Source organism: Gymnoscopelus braueri (genome assembly GCF_963280865.1).
Source record: "Gymnoscopelus braueri genome assembly, chromosome: 4".
NCBI lineage: Eukaryota > Metazoa > Chordata > Actinopteri > Myctophiformes > Myctophidae > Gymnoscopelus > Gymnoscopelus braueri.
This window is the reverse complement of record NC_137605.1, coordinates 52,915,366-52,929,752: the sequence shown is the minus strand read 5'-3', so window position 1 is coordinate 52,929,752 and position 14,387 is coordinate 52,915,366. Positions and strand designations below refer to the sequence as shown.

General features: G+C 42.1%; 2 protein-coding genes across 2 annotated transcripts in view; both read right to left on the bottom strand.

The window, feature by feature from the left end:
* The window catches only part of nacad (NAC alpha domain containing), a gene marked incomplete at its 5' end in the record, with an annotated part of 50,622 nt that extends 46,807 nt beyond the window's left edge, over positions 1 to 3,815 (bottom strand). Inside the window, 2 exons of the mRNA XM_080425972.1 lie at positions 698 to 861; positions 3,806 to 3,815. Coding sequence (XP_080282098.1) covers positions 698 to 861; positions 3,806 to 3,815 — 174 coding nt within the window. The remainder of the gene's footprint in view (positions 1 to 697; positions 862 to 3,805) is intronic.
* Positions 3,816 to 9,476: 5,661 nt separating this feature from the next.
* tbrg4 (transforming growth factor beta regulator 4) overlaps positions 9,477 to 14,387 on the bottom strand; it is a 28,666-nt gene continuing 23,755 nt past the window's right edge. Inside the window, exon 11 of the mRNA XM_080427460.1 lies at positions 9,477 to 11,851. Coding sequence (XP_080283586.1) covers positions 11,750 to 11,851 — 102 coding nt within the window. The 3' untranslated portion in view covers positions 9,477 to 11,749. The remainder of the gene's footprint in view (positions 11,852 to 14,387) is intronic.

Here is a 14,387-nt window from a genome sequence, read left to right as displayed (position 1 = left end):
GCGTGTGTGTGTGTGTGTGTGTGTGTGTGTGTGTTGGGGGGGGGGGTCTCAGGGGAGGCTGCTGGGAGCTAGGGGGAGGGGTGGAGAGAGGAGGAGGACGAGACAGGAGTAGCAGGTTGGGGGGGTGCAACATGCGATGTAGGAGTGAACACGCGGTCGCAACGCAACTTAAACACTCACCATCAGACAGACAGAGACACAGACAGACAGACAGACAGACAGACAGACAGACAGACAGACAGACAGACAGACAGACAGACAGACAGGGCCAGGCTACTACCTGCCAGCCAGGTGTGTTTGTCTTTCAGCCTGTCTGTCTGTCTGTCTGTCTGTCTGTCTTCCACATGGCAGCTTAAGCATGCGTCCAGATAAACAGTCTGTCTCCTGTATACTTTCACTCTCTCTCTCTGTCGCTCTCTATGCGTCCTCCGCCTGATTCCTGCCTTGTCATCGCTCTCTTCACTTTCACTCAATTCCTCCCCTTTCCTCCATCTCTCCTCCTGTTTCACCGCTGTCCCTTTATACTGCCTCTCCTCTCCTCTCCTCTCTTCTCTTCTCCTCTCCTGTCCTGTACTCTCTTCTCTTCTCCTCGCCTCTCCTCTCACAAATGTTATCCCCCCCTTAATCTTCTCTCCCTTCCTCCCCTGGTCATTGTGTCGGTCGTTTCCCTGGGGAAAGGGGGGGGGGGGGGTCCTACCTGGTCCAGGGAGCCCCGGCACCTCCTCGGCACCCCGCTCCGAGCGTCTGGCTGTGGGGACAGATCTGTGAGTGCTGTCCCCTGGCATGTCGGTGCCTGGATCTGTCTCTGACGCAACAAATAAACCACACTGCTGCTGCTACCGCCTGAACAGCCAAGGTGAACTGAGAGGAGAGAGACGGGGAGAGAGAGAGAAAGGGAGAGACAGAGAGAGAGAGTGTGTGTGGGATAGAGAGAGAGAGAGAGAGAGAGAGAGAGAGAGAGAGAGAGAGAGAGAGAGAGAGAGAGAGAGAGAGAGAGAGGGAGGGAGGGAGGGGTATCTTAATGCTCATCGAACCAACACTTAGATCCTTCCCTGCAGCACGTGTCTGCCTGTATGTGTGTGTTGGAGGAGAGAGAGAGAGAGACAGAGAGAGAGGGGAGAGAGAGAGAGAGAAGCAAGCGTGCGTCAGTCTTTTTTCAGACCAGTGGAGATGCTGTTGTTGTGGTCGGTGTGTTCAGATCTCACAATGCACTTCCTCTGTGTGTGTGTGTGTGTGTGTGTGTGTGTGTGTGTGTGTGTGTGTGTGTGTGTGTGTGTGTGTGTGTGTGTGTGTGTGTGTGTGTGTGTGTGTGTAATCTAAAAGGGAGCTGCAGTATTCTCTCTGATTACCCAGCTCCTGATTCCCTCCGCCCTTCCTTCTCATCTCTCTCTCCCTCTCTCTCTCTCTCTCTCTCTCTGTGTGATGTCAGCAGATTTCTTAGCGCTGCTCTCTCAATGCTGCCCCCACGAGGTCGTGACCGGTAACTGTAGCCAAGGAGACAGAAAGGAAAACATTGAAGTGGAATTAAGGAAATAAAAAGATACGAAAAGTGTAAACGAGAGAGGGGGCAAGTCCTCGATTCCTACGTGGTGCTGGGCAGTGGTGGAAAAAGAACTCAAATGTTTTACTTAAGTAAAAGTATCAATACTGCAATGTAAAAGTACTCTGTTACAAGTAAAGGTCCAGAATAAAAGTAAAAGTATTAAAATGTTTGAAAATAGCCGATCTACAAGTTCACAACGCGTCGCATTGCTGATCTGCTATTTTCAAATAGCCTAGGTATAAAATAGGGCTAAAGTGGTTAATGTATGTTTTATAATGTAATAATGTACATCTACAAAGTAACTAGTAACTAAAGTTTTCAAATAATTGTAGTGGAGTAAAAGTAAAAAAAATGCCTCTGAGATGTAGTGGAGTAGAAGTAAAAGTATAGACAATGGAAATACTCCAGTAAAGTAAAAGTACCTCAAAATACTTAAAGTACAGTACTTGAGTAAATGTACTTACTTTACACCACTGCTGCACTATAGCCATTCCTCCAGGTTGGTCGAGGGTTCCTGTTTGGCAGGCGGTGGGAAATGAGAGGAATGGCGTGTTCCTCCCCAAGCGTTATAGGCCATCCTGGCAAAACTCCTCACAGTCATCTGAAAAGAAGCGGATGGTGACTCCATGTGTATCAGAAGAAAGACGTGATTATCTACACCACTGTTTCCCAAACAGTGGGTCGGGACCCATGTTGGGGTCGCGGACCAATTATTATGGGTCGCGAGTAAACATTACTTTTTTTCGTTTCCTACATTTAAAATATCTATATACGGTATATTTCTAAAGATTAAAAAAAATTTAAACAAATGAAATCACAATCTTCAATTTCATCAATAAAAAAAAACTATTCCAACATTTGTCTTAAGTATTTCATAACTTAAGTAGAAAAATCGAATAATTTCCATTTTTGAAGAAGTAGGGAAAATAGCAGTGAAAATTGCAGATCTACAAGCTCCCAACGCGGCGCGAAGTGACGCATTGTGAGCTTGTAGATCTGCTATTTTCACTAGTTTAGGTCCCGGGCAAACATCTAATTTCTCTTTTGGGTCTTGAGCTAAAACGTTTTGGGAACCACTGATCTACACCAATGGTTCTCAAACTTCTTTTTTTCAGGGACCGCCAGTTTGGTATGCATTAAAAGATACCGACCACAACTCTGACTGAATTAACTCTGATCATAGTGTACAAATGGAAACAAATGCATCCTTACAGGTCCATTTGGTTTCATTTGTACACTCTCAGTTACAGATCTGTAGGGGTCCGGTTGGTTACTAACTATCAATCATCTATAGCTGGGGACCACCTGGAACCCCCTCATAGTCCCCTGGGGGTCCCTGGACCACTCTTTGAGAACCACTGGTCCAGGTCTACACCCTCCCCACAACTAAACAACATGGTGTCTAATTACAGCATGTCTCCCCTGTGGATATCAATACTTCATGCAGCCAGTCTAGACCCCATCTGAACCCCATTGAGTTCCACTATCAAATTGAAGTTAAATAATCAGTGGTGTAAAGTAACTAAGTACATTTACTCAAGTAATGTACTTAAGTACAATTTTGAGGTACTTTTACTTTACCAGAGTAATTCCAATTGTCTATATTTTTTACTTCTACTCCGTTACATCTCGGAGGCAAATATTGTACTTTTACTCCACTACAAATATTTGAAAACTTTAGTTACTAGTTACTAGTTAGTTGCAGATATAAATATATTACATTATAAAACATACATTAACCACTTTAGCCCTATTTTATACCTAGGCTATTTGAAAATAGCAGATCTACAAGCTCACAACGCGTCGCATCGCGATGCGTTGTGAGCTTGTAGATCTGCTATTTTCAAAATCTTTAGTACTTTTACTTTTGGTACTTTAAGTACATTTTGATACCAATACTTTTGTACTGTTACTCAAGTAAATTTTGAATTCCGGACTTTTACTTACAACAGACTACTTCTACAGTGTTAGGTGCAGTATTGATACTTTTACTTAAGTAAAACATTTGAGTACTTTTTCCACCACTGTCTATAATAAAACATGTGAAAATGCATGGAGGTACTTCTTTCACCTACTGGCAGCTTGCACAAGAAATCTGGCGCTGATCGGTCAGTATCCTGTATGAGTTCTCTCTCCTGATTGGATAAAATTGGTACCCCAAACTGAAATGTACTTTGTATACTAAAGAGCTGGAGAGACTGAATAAACACTTATAGAGCTATTTAACATTGATTTCAACAAAAGGATATAATTAATACTCACTGTTTACCATCTTCTTCACTCTTCCTCCGTTCCCTGTATAAGTATAACTGATCAGATGGAAACAGAGGGAGACAGAGCAGAAATATGTGCCGTCTCTCTCTCATATCGTAGCTTATTGATCCATCAACATAAACTTAAGTGACATGAGGAAACGATGGAAACAGATAGAGAGTTAAGTGCTTGTGTCTCTTCTAACACAATAAGTACTCTCTCTTTCTCTCTCTCTCTTATGTTTATAGTTGTGTGCAGTCAGTGCTCGATTCGTAAGAAATAAAACCAGAGGGCGGGGGCAGTGCCTTAACTACTAAAGCTTTTCTACGACAAATTGTGAAAATAGCCAACCTACAAGCTCACAAAGCGTTCTATCGCAACGTGTTTAAACCATTTGAAAACTTGAATCTTTTTAATGTGGTTACATAATTTTTTTTATTAAACGGTGATATCAAACATATCAGACAGTCTACATTTCCCAAGAGGAAATGCATGTATTGAATTCAGTCTGACCAGAGGCAGGGATAAAGCATATCGCCACCGGCCATTAAAAATAAAGGACCAGTGGAGGGATATCAAAAGCAGAGGAATTGATCCCCCCCCCTGTCACCCATTCAAACCTGGTTGTGTTCTTAGACTATTTTCAAGAGATTTGGTGTAGAGCAGGGGTCTTCAAAAGGGGGTCCTCAGAGTTACTACAGGGGGGGCCGCCAAATCTTTGTGATATGATTTAGTTTTAACCTAAACCACTTCAACCCTAGCGTCCCTTTCCTGAGGAGAACTTCAGCCAAAAATAGCAGATCTACAAGCTCTCGATTGCTTGTAGATCTGCTATTTTTGGCAAAGCGGTATAGGTGTAGAGGGAAAAACAAGTCTAATCTGAAACACAATTTTCTACAATATAGAGGGGGTCCCTTCTTCATCTCTCTCTCAGCTAGGGGGTCCTTGGCCTGAAAACGTTGAAGACCCCTGGTGTAGAGGGAACAAAGGAGGGGGCCTAGAATAGACACCTGGTGGACTCCGGCCATCTAAATACAGTATATAGGGTTGAAGTGGTTGAACTGAAGTGAGAGGAGGAGGCAGTCACAAATGGAGGCAGAGAAGGGAGAGGGCGGCCACGCCAAGAAAGGAAATCAGCGGCAGCAGTTTCCATGGCAATGGAGTGCAAACTTCCCACGATAAGGATGCCAGCTCAGCAGAAAATATCTCTGCGTAGAATCAGCACTGGTTTCCACGGTGACAATTTCACTACCTGCCAACTGGTACACAAACAATAATGGCTTCCTGCACACTCACACCCTGTACCAGAGAATGAGATACATACCGTGTGTGTGTGTGTGTGTGTGTGTGTGTGTGTGTGTGTGTGTGTGTGTGTGTGTGTGTGTGTGTGTGTGTGTGTGTGTGTGTGTGTGTGTGTGTGTCTGTTACCTGTCAGCACTAAAAAAGCTCTATGCATCTTTTTACTGTATATTTTGTTTTATAGCTCTTATTTTATTTTGTATCCTCAATATAGTCATTGCCGATTCCCCTTGGACACTGTGGTCCCTGACTGTCAACTAGGGCTGGTAAACGAATATTCAATATTCGAATATTATTCGAATATTGGGAAAATATGTATATTCGAATATGAAAATTAATATTCAATTCTTATTTTTTATGTTTATTTGACAGGAACAATATAAAAAACAATGTATCAAGTTATAAAAACAAACAAAATATATGTTTTATTGGATCCGAGCACTTGATACATTGTTTTTTGTATTGTCCCTGTCAAATAAACATTAAACATTTTTCTTTTAAATATATATTTCTTCAATAATAATAATAATAATATTCGAATATATTTGAATATCTGCCAATTTTTAAGTCCAATATTCTAATATCATTTCTGAGGAAAGTTACCAGCCCTACTGTCAACGCAAACCCCCACTGATGTCCTAGTCTACGCAGAGCAGTGGTTCTCATTTTCATGTGAAGGACCCCCATTGATACACATTAGGCCACAGATCCCCATTTGAAAATACTTTGTGCCAGGGAGGCACAAAGTATTTTGTTTGTTAGTCATTCTTATGCATTCTCTCATTGGGCTGCTACAGTAACTTCTAGCCAGTGAAAAACTGTTCCTCATTTTGCTGGAGATCCCCTAGAACCCTTTCATGGACCTCACTTAGGGAGGAGTCGTAGTTTTCTTGTGGTTCTCAGTATCTGGGTGTTTACTTGTATAGTGGGTGTATCTGAGAAGTGGTTCTCAGATACACATAGATTCACCTGCCGCCTCTTTTCATCCTACAGCAAGGACTTTCACTGGGAGAGCATAGCCTGCACGGAGCCACATGCTACCCCCACCCACACCCCCACCCCATCGCCTTCCCTCTGAACAAGCGTCCCCCACCAACCAGCAGGTAATACTAGCACGACAAGGACACACTACCCTGCCGGCTTCCCACCTACGAACACCGACAATTGTGTTCATGGACACCCAGCCAAAACGGAGGCAGAGCCAGCAAAAACTTACACCTGCATGGGCCTCATGCGGCGTAAGTCTTTTTCAAAGGAAGCCAGCAACATGAAGCTACAAAGTGATGGATGATGGGTGTTGTGCAAAGACAAGTGAGCTGAGCTGGCCTCAACTTTTTTGTTGCATTCTAATGATGCAGTAAAGCTTCAATCTATCAATGTTTTTGTTTCACCCTTTCCACTCCCCACAAGTCCTGCTCTGTCCTGTAAATGGAAGGAAAACTAATTCAACAGGGGGTCCTCAGAGTTAGTATAGGGTGCATTTTGGTGTGATAGCAAGGGTTCTCCCCATAGACAGCAAAAAGTATGGACAACGTTACGCCCATAGACTCTACAGACCGTAAATGAAGCCTATTTTTAAGCAATTTCAAATCCGCCATCTTTCTATATTCTATGGAAACGGAAATTAATGCCAATTGGTTGGGACCAGAGCGGGGAGGGGAATTAATGCTATTGGTTGTGTAGCTTGTCAATCAAATCATCAAAGGGTAGCCACGCCCCTCCTACAGCATACCCTACTTTAATTTCAAAATAAATGGGACCATAATTTACCAAAACGCAAATCATGGTGATTGAAAGAAGACTTTAAACTATAGTGAATGGAAGCATATAGTATTTATAACAATGTTTAATTTAATTCTGGTAATAAAATCAAGTGTAAAGTTCGGCAAAAACCCATCCGCTTGAATAGAGCCTAATTGCTTCTGACACCAGCAGGGGTGAAACACAGAGACTACAGGCCATTCATATGAACCGTCACTTCCTATATAGCCTCAATTTACAACTTGGAAGCTAGCCCCTTGGTTCTCCCCTGTGGAATACTTCCAAGCTAGTCTCAAATCTCTCAACTAGCTTTGAAAGCCTCTTATCAAGTTGCATGAAAGGGTTTCTCAAAAAAATAAACCTGGTCCCTGCTTCATCTCAGCTAAGGGGTCCTTGCCCTGAAAAACGTTGAAGACCACTGTGTGAACTAGTTCCCTATATGCCATTTAACCCTAGAGCGACACTTCATGTACGTATGCTGTGGTTCTATGTGTGGCCGAGTATGATTGTATCAATCTCTGGTACACTATGTCAGTTGCTCTCGAAGTGGGGTCCGGGGACCCCCAGGGGTCCTTGATTGCAGGGTTGCATGGGTATGATAGTTAGGTATCAAATGGACCCTTACAGGTCTGTAACTCTGAGAGGTATGGGAGTCTGTTCCCTAATGCATGTCAAACTGGGGGTCCAAAATTATAAAGTGTGTGAGCAGTGAACAGTAAACATTAGAATCATTTATAATGCATTATGTGGTGGAAAAAGTACTCAAATGTTTTACTTAAGTAAAAGTATTAATAATGCAATGTAGAAGTACTCTGTTACAAGTAAATGTCCGGAATTCCAAATTTACTTGAGTAAAAGTACAAAAGTATTGATATCAAAATGTACTTAAAGTACCAAAAGTAAAAGTACTAAAATGTTTGAAAATAGCCGATCTACAAGCTCGCGACACGTTGTGAGCTTGTAAATCGGCTATTTTCAAATAGCCTAGGTATAAAACAGGGCTAAAGTGGTTAATGTGTGTTTTATAATGTAGTAATTTATATCTGCAAAGTAACTGCTAAATTTTTCAAATAATTGTAGTGGAGTAAAAGTACCGTAATTTTCGCACTATAAGCCGCACCTGAGTATAAGCCGCAGCAGCTAAATTGAATGATTTGTACATATATAAGCCGCACTGGACTATAAGCCGCGGGTGTAAAATCCATAGATTTAGGAGGTCCCCTAGTGGCCGTCAGCTGTAAAAATCCATAGATAAGCCGCACCGTTATATAAGCCGCAGGGTCGAAAAATGGGGAAAAAGCCGCGGCTTATAGTCCGAAATTTACGGCAATATTTGCCTCTGAGATGTAGTGGAGTAGAAGAAAAAGTATAGACAATTGGAAATACTCCAGTAAAGTAAAAGTGCCTCAAAATTGTATTTAAGTACAGTACTTGAGTAAATGTACTTCGTTACTTTACACCACTGTGAGTGATGAACTCACCTCGTCTCCAGTCTCTCCACACTTGGCAAGCTGTCTGATCAGGGTGACAGTGGATTTTTTTCAGTCCGTTTCCTTTTCTTTGTCCTCTGCTCCTCCTGCAGTGACTCAATTAATCAAATTATATAGTGCATCAGGTGTGTTGATTGACAAAAATAATGTATTTTCAGTGGTGGAAGTACTCTGATTATTTAACTAGTAAAAGTAGAAATATCACTCTTCAGAGATACTCTTACAAGCACAGTAAAAGTCCTTCAAAATGTTACTTGAGTAAAAGTACAAAAGCACTGGCATCAAAATATACCTTATTAATTTTGCAGAATGATCCATTTTACAATCTTATTATTGGATTGTATTTATCAATGCATTAATGTGTTCATCACTTTAATGCAGCAGCTGGTAAAGGTCAGGCTTTGTGCGCTGCTGGGTAGCTTAACCTACTGTATAATGTACATCATAATGTATCACTTAATGTATAGGTTTTGTAATAATAATCTAAATCTGCAAAGTAACTAAAGCTGTCAAATAATTGTAGTGGAGTAAAAAGTGCAATACTTGCTCGTGAGATGCGGTGGAATATAAATATTATAGTATTAAAAAATGCAAATACTCAAGTAAAGTAAAAGTACCTCAAAATTGTACTTAAGTACAGTACTTGAGTAAATGTACTTAGTTACCTGCCACCACTGGTGACACGGTCATGTAACTGACTATAAATAGGTCTTGAGTGTGCTGCCACTTCCCTGCTCTTTTCCATCGTGTGTGTGTGTGTGTGTGTGTGTTCATACCCACAGCAGTCATTAATGGAGGAAGGAGCTGTTCACTCTTCCCTTCACAGATCTGTAACACAACACTATTAGGACACGCACCGACGCACACCCACACACACACACACACTCAAACACACTGTGGTTCAGCACTCATAGCACTGTGTCAGCGGAACAAATGAATGTTTTATTAGTCATTAGGTGTGAAATAAAGCAGACCGTAACGGAATACCACACTAGCATGGACAGAAGATAAGGCAGACAACTAGAGATAAACACACACAGTCTTTCAACTGGCATTTGCTTCCATACAAAAACAACTATTTAATCATTTTACTGAAAAACAATTTCAAAGTATTTCATAGACCAAGAGGGCAGAGTCAATATTTTTTATTCCATTACGAGAGGAGTCCACAACCTTCATACTCATAATTAAATTAATCAGATAGACACACACAGCTCAATACACAGTACACCACACAAACTCGACAGCAGTGGTGTCCAATCAAATGAGTTCAGGTTTTCATTTCCAAACAAACACCAACTGATTTAATTGATTAACACTTAATTAAAACCTAAGCTGCACAGTAAAATCCTGGGTGACAGATCACTAACTCTGAGAGTCTAGAAAGGGTGCCAGGAGTTCAAACACTGAACGTGAACTTTATGTTTTTAAACCTATAACATGCAATCATCTCCTCAGCGCAGCCTTCTGATTTGTTGAACATTCCACCCATCCCGTCTCAAGTTAAGTTGATCTCAGACAGACAGACAGACAGACAGGAGTAATTACTATACTCTGTCATGCATAAAATCCACAGGTTGGGTTGTCTGGGTGGTGCAGGGGTGAAGTTCCTACAAGGGTTTCGATTTCCCTACTGTGTGCAGCAGCAGGCCGACTTGGCCGGATACACCGACGCAACACGGTTGGTGGGAAGCCACCAGCTGGGGAGGGTGATCTCCGCCGCTGCACTAGTGACTCCTACGGGTCGGTTGGGGATGCCTGTTCAGCATGGAGCTAGTCTCGCGTAGCCAGACAACTATTCCACAATCTCTGAACGCTATATAGTCTGGAACTACATCTCCCGAAATCCGAGAGAGGAAACTGGCACTTCCGTTCACGAAAATATATTAAAAAATATCTTTACATTTAATTTTTTAATTTCCATTTCTGCTAAGCAGCAAGCTAAATATACTTAAATGATTTTGATTTATATTAGGATACATTTGCGACTGTAAAGACGAAACGGAAGTGGGGAGGAGGCTTCATATCCGGTTTATATTCTTATCATGATCAGAGCTTCCGAGTCCCAGACTGTATGACCGGAAACATTTGAAAATTGTGGGAGGCAATAGTCTGGCCACGCGAGACTAGCATGGAGCGGAACTGAGAGGAATGGAGTGTTCCTCCACGTGCGTTACGTCCTCCGAGGGAAATTCCTCACCGTCAAGTGAAAAGAAGCGGCTGGCCGACTCCATGTGTATCAGAGGAGACATGTGGCTGTTAGTCTCTCTAGCCTGATGACTCAATGCTACAGAGAGTCTGTAATTATGGCCCCTCAAAGTTCAACACAGGAAGCTTGTCTTCCGATTGTCATTTCCGTTCACGAAAATATATTTTAAAATATCTTTGAAATATATTTTGTGATTTTCCGTGTCTGCTAAACAGCAAGCTAGATAGGCTTCAACACATTTTGATATACAGTAGATTTGTATGTGATCGCAAAGGCGAAGCCAAAGTGGGGCGAGGCGGGACATCTTGCTTTATTTTCGGAGGCTTTTCAGCACTTTCGATGTACATGATGTTGAATGAAAATGAAAATGGTCTCAGTCTGTCTGGATAGACTGAGTGGTTGTCTACAGACTCAAGTCTCCACTGTCCCCAGACCAAGCAGAAGGGGTTGGCATGACAGGGATTAAATAACAGCTAAATTGGGATAACAATGAAAAGCATTAACCTCTTTCAAAATGGCGTGACCTATTTTGGGCATGTCATTCATTATCATGTATCAAGCGACACATTTCCACATTTTTCATTTTCAAACATTTTCAAAAATGTCACGATTTTCCAAAAAATAGCAATTTTTTAATAGTAATGCCATGCTAGATCGGCTATTGTACTTATGCTATTTTTTGGAAGCGGTTAAAGCTGAAGGGGTTTATGCATGCATGCGGCCTGGGTAATCAGAGAGAAAAGGAACTAATGAATTAAATCAGTTGCCGTAGTGGTTAGTTAATGACTGGACACCACTGATCTACATTCAACACCCCTCGGCCCCGGTGGTTGTCTGTGACAATGGGACCGCCGCCCGGGGAACATTTCCTTGGCAACAGAACTGTTTGTTCGGATGGTTTTCTGTTCAGGGACTTTTTTTTGCCTTCTGTTCTCTTATTTATTTCTCCCTCTCTGGCTCCGGAGCGCTCTGTCCACATCTCCATGGTAACAGGGAAAGCCCCCCCCCACGCACGTTGCCAAGGGAACCAGGGTGAAGGATATGTATAGCTTTTGGATGCTTTGGAAGTCTGGAGAGAGCTGTGCTGCTTATTTTTATGTTTTCATGTAGGTGTTTGTGTGAGTATATACTGTGTGTGTCCAAAGTCCTGTTTTTGTGGAAAAGCTTGCAGTTCGACAAGCGTGCTGTGTGTCATCACTTGGCCATGTCCTCTGCGACGGCCTTGCCCATTTTGTCCTTCAGGTACGCCACCCTCTGCCAGTCGGACTTCAGCTCCATCCACTCGTAATACGGCACCTGAAGAGGACAAAAAAAAAAAAGGAACCGGCTTTAGGAAACACTGATGTTTGGACCAATACTGACCACATCCTCCATGACTGCACACACAGGGCTGCAAATGTTTGGCTATATCAGGGGTGGGCAACTTTGATGATGGAGAGGGCCACTATATTTCCACACTCACTCCAGAGGGCCACATTGCATATACTGTCGGGCAGACACCACTTATCTCTGTAATTAACTTTAAATGAATGCCGTACTTTACCATTCTATGTCACACAAAAGTAGCAAAAATAGCCGATCTACAAGCTCAAAACGTGTCGCAGTGCGACGCGTTTTGAGCTTGTAGATCGGCTATTTTTGAATTGGAATCCTGAAAAGTTACATTTTTATTTAATTTCAAATGTTTAGTGAACTTAAATACAAATACATTGGACATAAAAATGACAGTAGAATTTTAATACTAAGCTACTAATACAGACTGATGTAATTCCTGTCTATTGAAGTAAATGTCCCTTTATTTTTCGTTTTTTACATTTTGTTTTGAATTATTATTTTAAAAGATTTTCAAATATTTCCCCCAAAAATTTGACATTTTTTAAAAAACTTTTTTTTAAAGAAGTAGTGAAAATAGCAGATCTACAAGCTCACAGCTGCTATTTTCACTAGTGTGGGTCACGGGAAGACATAAAACTTCTCTTTTGGGTCTCGAGCTAAAGAGTTTGAGAACCACTGATTGAAATGCTTCGGGGAGGTGTTCATTCCCACCCGACTCTCTCCTCCTTGTCATGGGACACTGGGGAGATGTCTTCATAACCATAATTGAGTGTTGCACACTGATTGTACACACTACACAGTCAGCGTTTAATCCACCGCTTTTTGTCATCGTCCTCGGTGACACTGAATCCGTAAAGCCTGATTTATAAAACACAGTGTCGCTCGCCGATCAACCTCGGATTGGATACGATTTGTATTCTGACCGTTAGAATGTACTTTTCGTTTAACCCATTAACAAATTGCATGCCAATCGCGTAGATCTACGCTAACCTAAATAAAGCCGCAGCGCGCCAATCGCGTAGCCTACGTGAAGTGGTCTTTTTTTTTCTCTCGCAGTGACACATTTCATTGTAGCACACCCGGATAAGGAAATTACGTCAATCAAAGATTTTTGTTCCCATCTGCCGCCGCTCTAAAGCTTCCGCTAAATCGCCATTATCTCGGTGTTGTTTTTCTCCGCGCTGAACGCTGTTTGAAACGGGTTTTAGAAACTGCTACTACTGCCAAATGGAATGTCGCCGATTGAAAAATTCTTCTCTGGGCCACTCACACAACTACCCTGTGTGTCTATAAACAGTTGAACACGCGATCATAAGGGATTTAGCGAGGTCTGTGGCGAGGTGAAAAAAATATATAAATAAAATAAATTTGCTGGCAGTGAGTGAGTACATTATGATATTAAACTCTGGCATGGAATGTGTTAAGACCTGAGGCCGATTCTACAAAATGTATTTTTCTCCCAACAGTATTTTTTTAAAACTTATGTTGCTATATCAGTGGTCCTCAAACTTTTTCATGTCAAGGACCCCCAATATGATATGTATTTGGCCGCGGACCCTCATCTCAAAATATTTAGTTCCGGGGACCCCCAGAAGAAAGAATTTGAGTTACAAATTTTCGCTTAAAAAATATATAGATTTGCAACAAAAAAAAAGCACGGCTTCTCAAAAATAACAGATCTACAAGCTCATAGCGCGGCACCGAGTGCCGCGCTATGAGCTTGTAGATCTGCTATTTTTGAATAGCCAAAGAAATATAAAATGACACAGATGCGTTCCCGGTCTAAATGGGTTAAGGTACGGAAAGACAGGGAGATTTCCTGTTACTGAACAAACACTCTATAGCAATGATTGCTGTCAGAATATAGAGCTATTTAACACTCGTATGAACAATAGATATCACTTACACCCTTACACAAAATGAAACCAATTGTACCCTCTCCGAGTTACAAATATATAAATTAACAGGGAGGAGTACAGTGCAGCTGCACTGGGTGCTGTGTGCCAAAATTGCTAGGGAATGAGAAACTATTCTTATCAAATGCACATGCACACGTCCCTACAGCCTTATAGAAACTATTTTTGTATCTTCTTCTCTATGGATTTCATTTTTTCCTGTGAAGCACATCGAGTTTCTCCGTGCATGAGACATACAGTAGAACAGCAAATATCGCCGCACACACACACACACATACACACACCCCAATGGCGGAGGCAAGGGGAGAATTGTATGGCATACGTTTCTGCATTCATCCAGCAGATGGCTTGCTCGGGTGGCTTCTTGACGAGCGCTCATTGGGGAGCCGTTAGGGGTTGTGTGGGTCTTGCTCAAGGACACTTTGACATATAGGTAGGTGGGTGAAACAAGGGTCGAACCGGTGACCTTCTGATTACCGGGACGGCCTCTCTACCCACTTGGCGACCCAACCATGCAAGTAGGGCTGTGAATCTTCTATCTATCTCACGATTCGATTCCGATTCTTGGGGTCACGATTCCG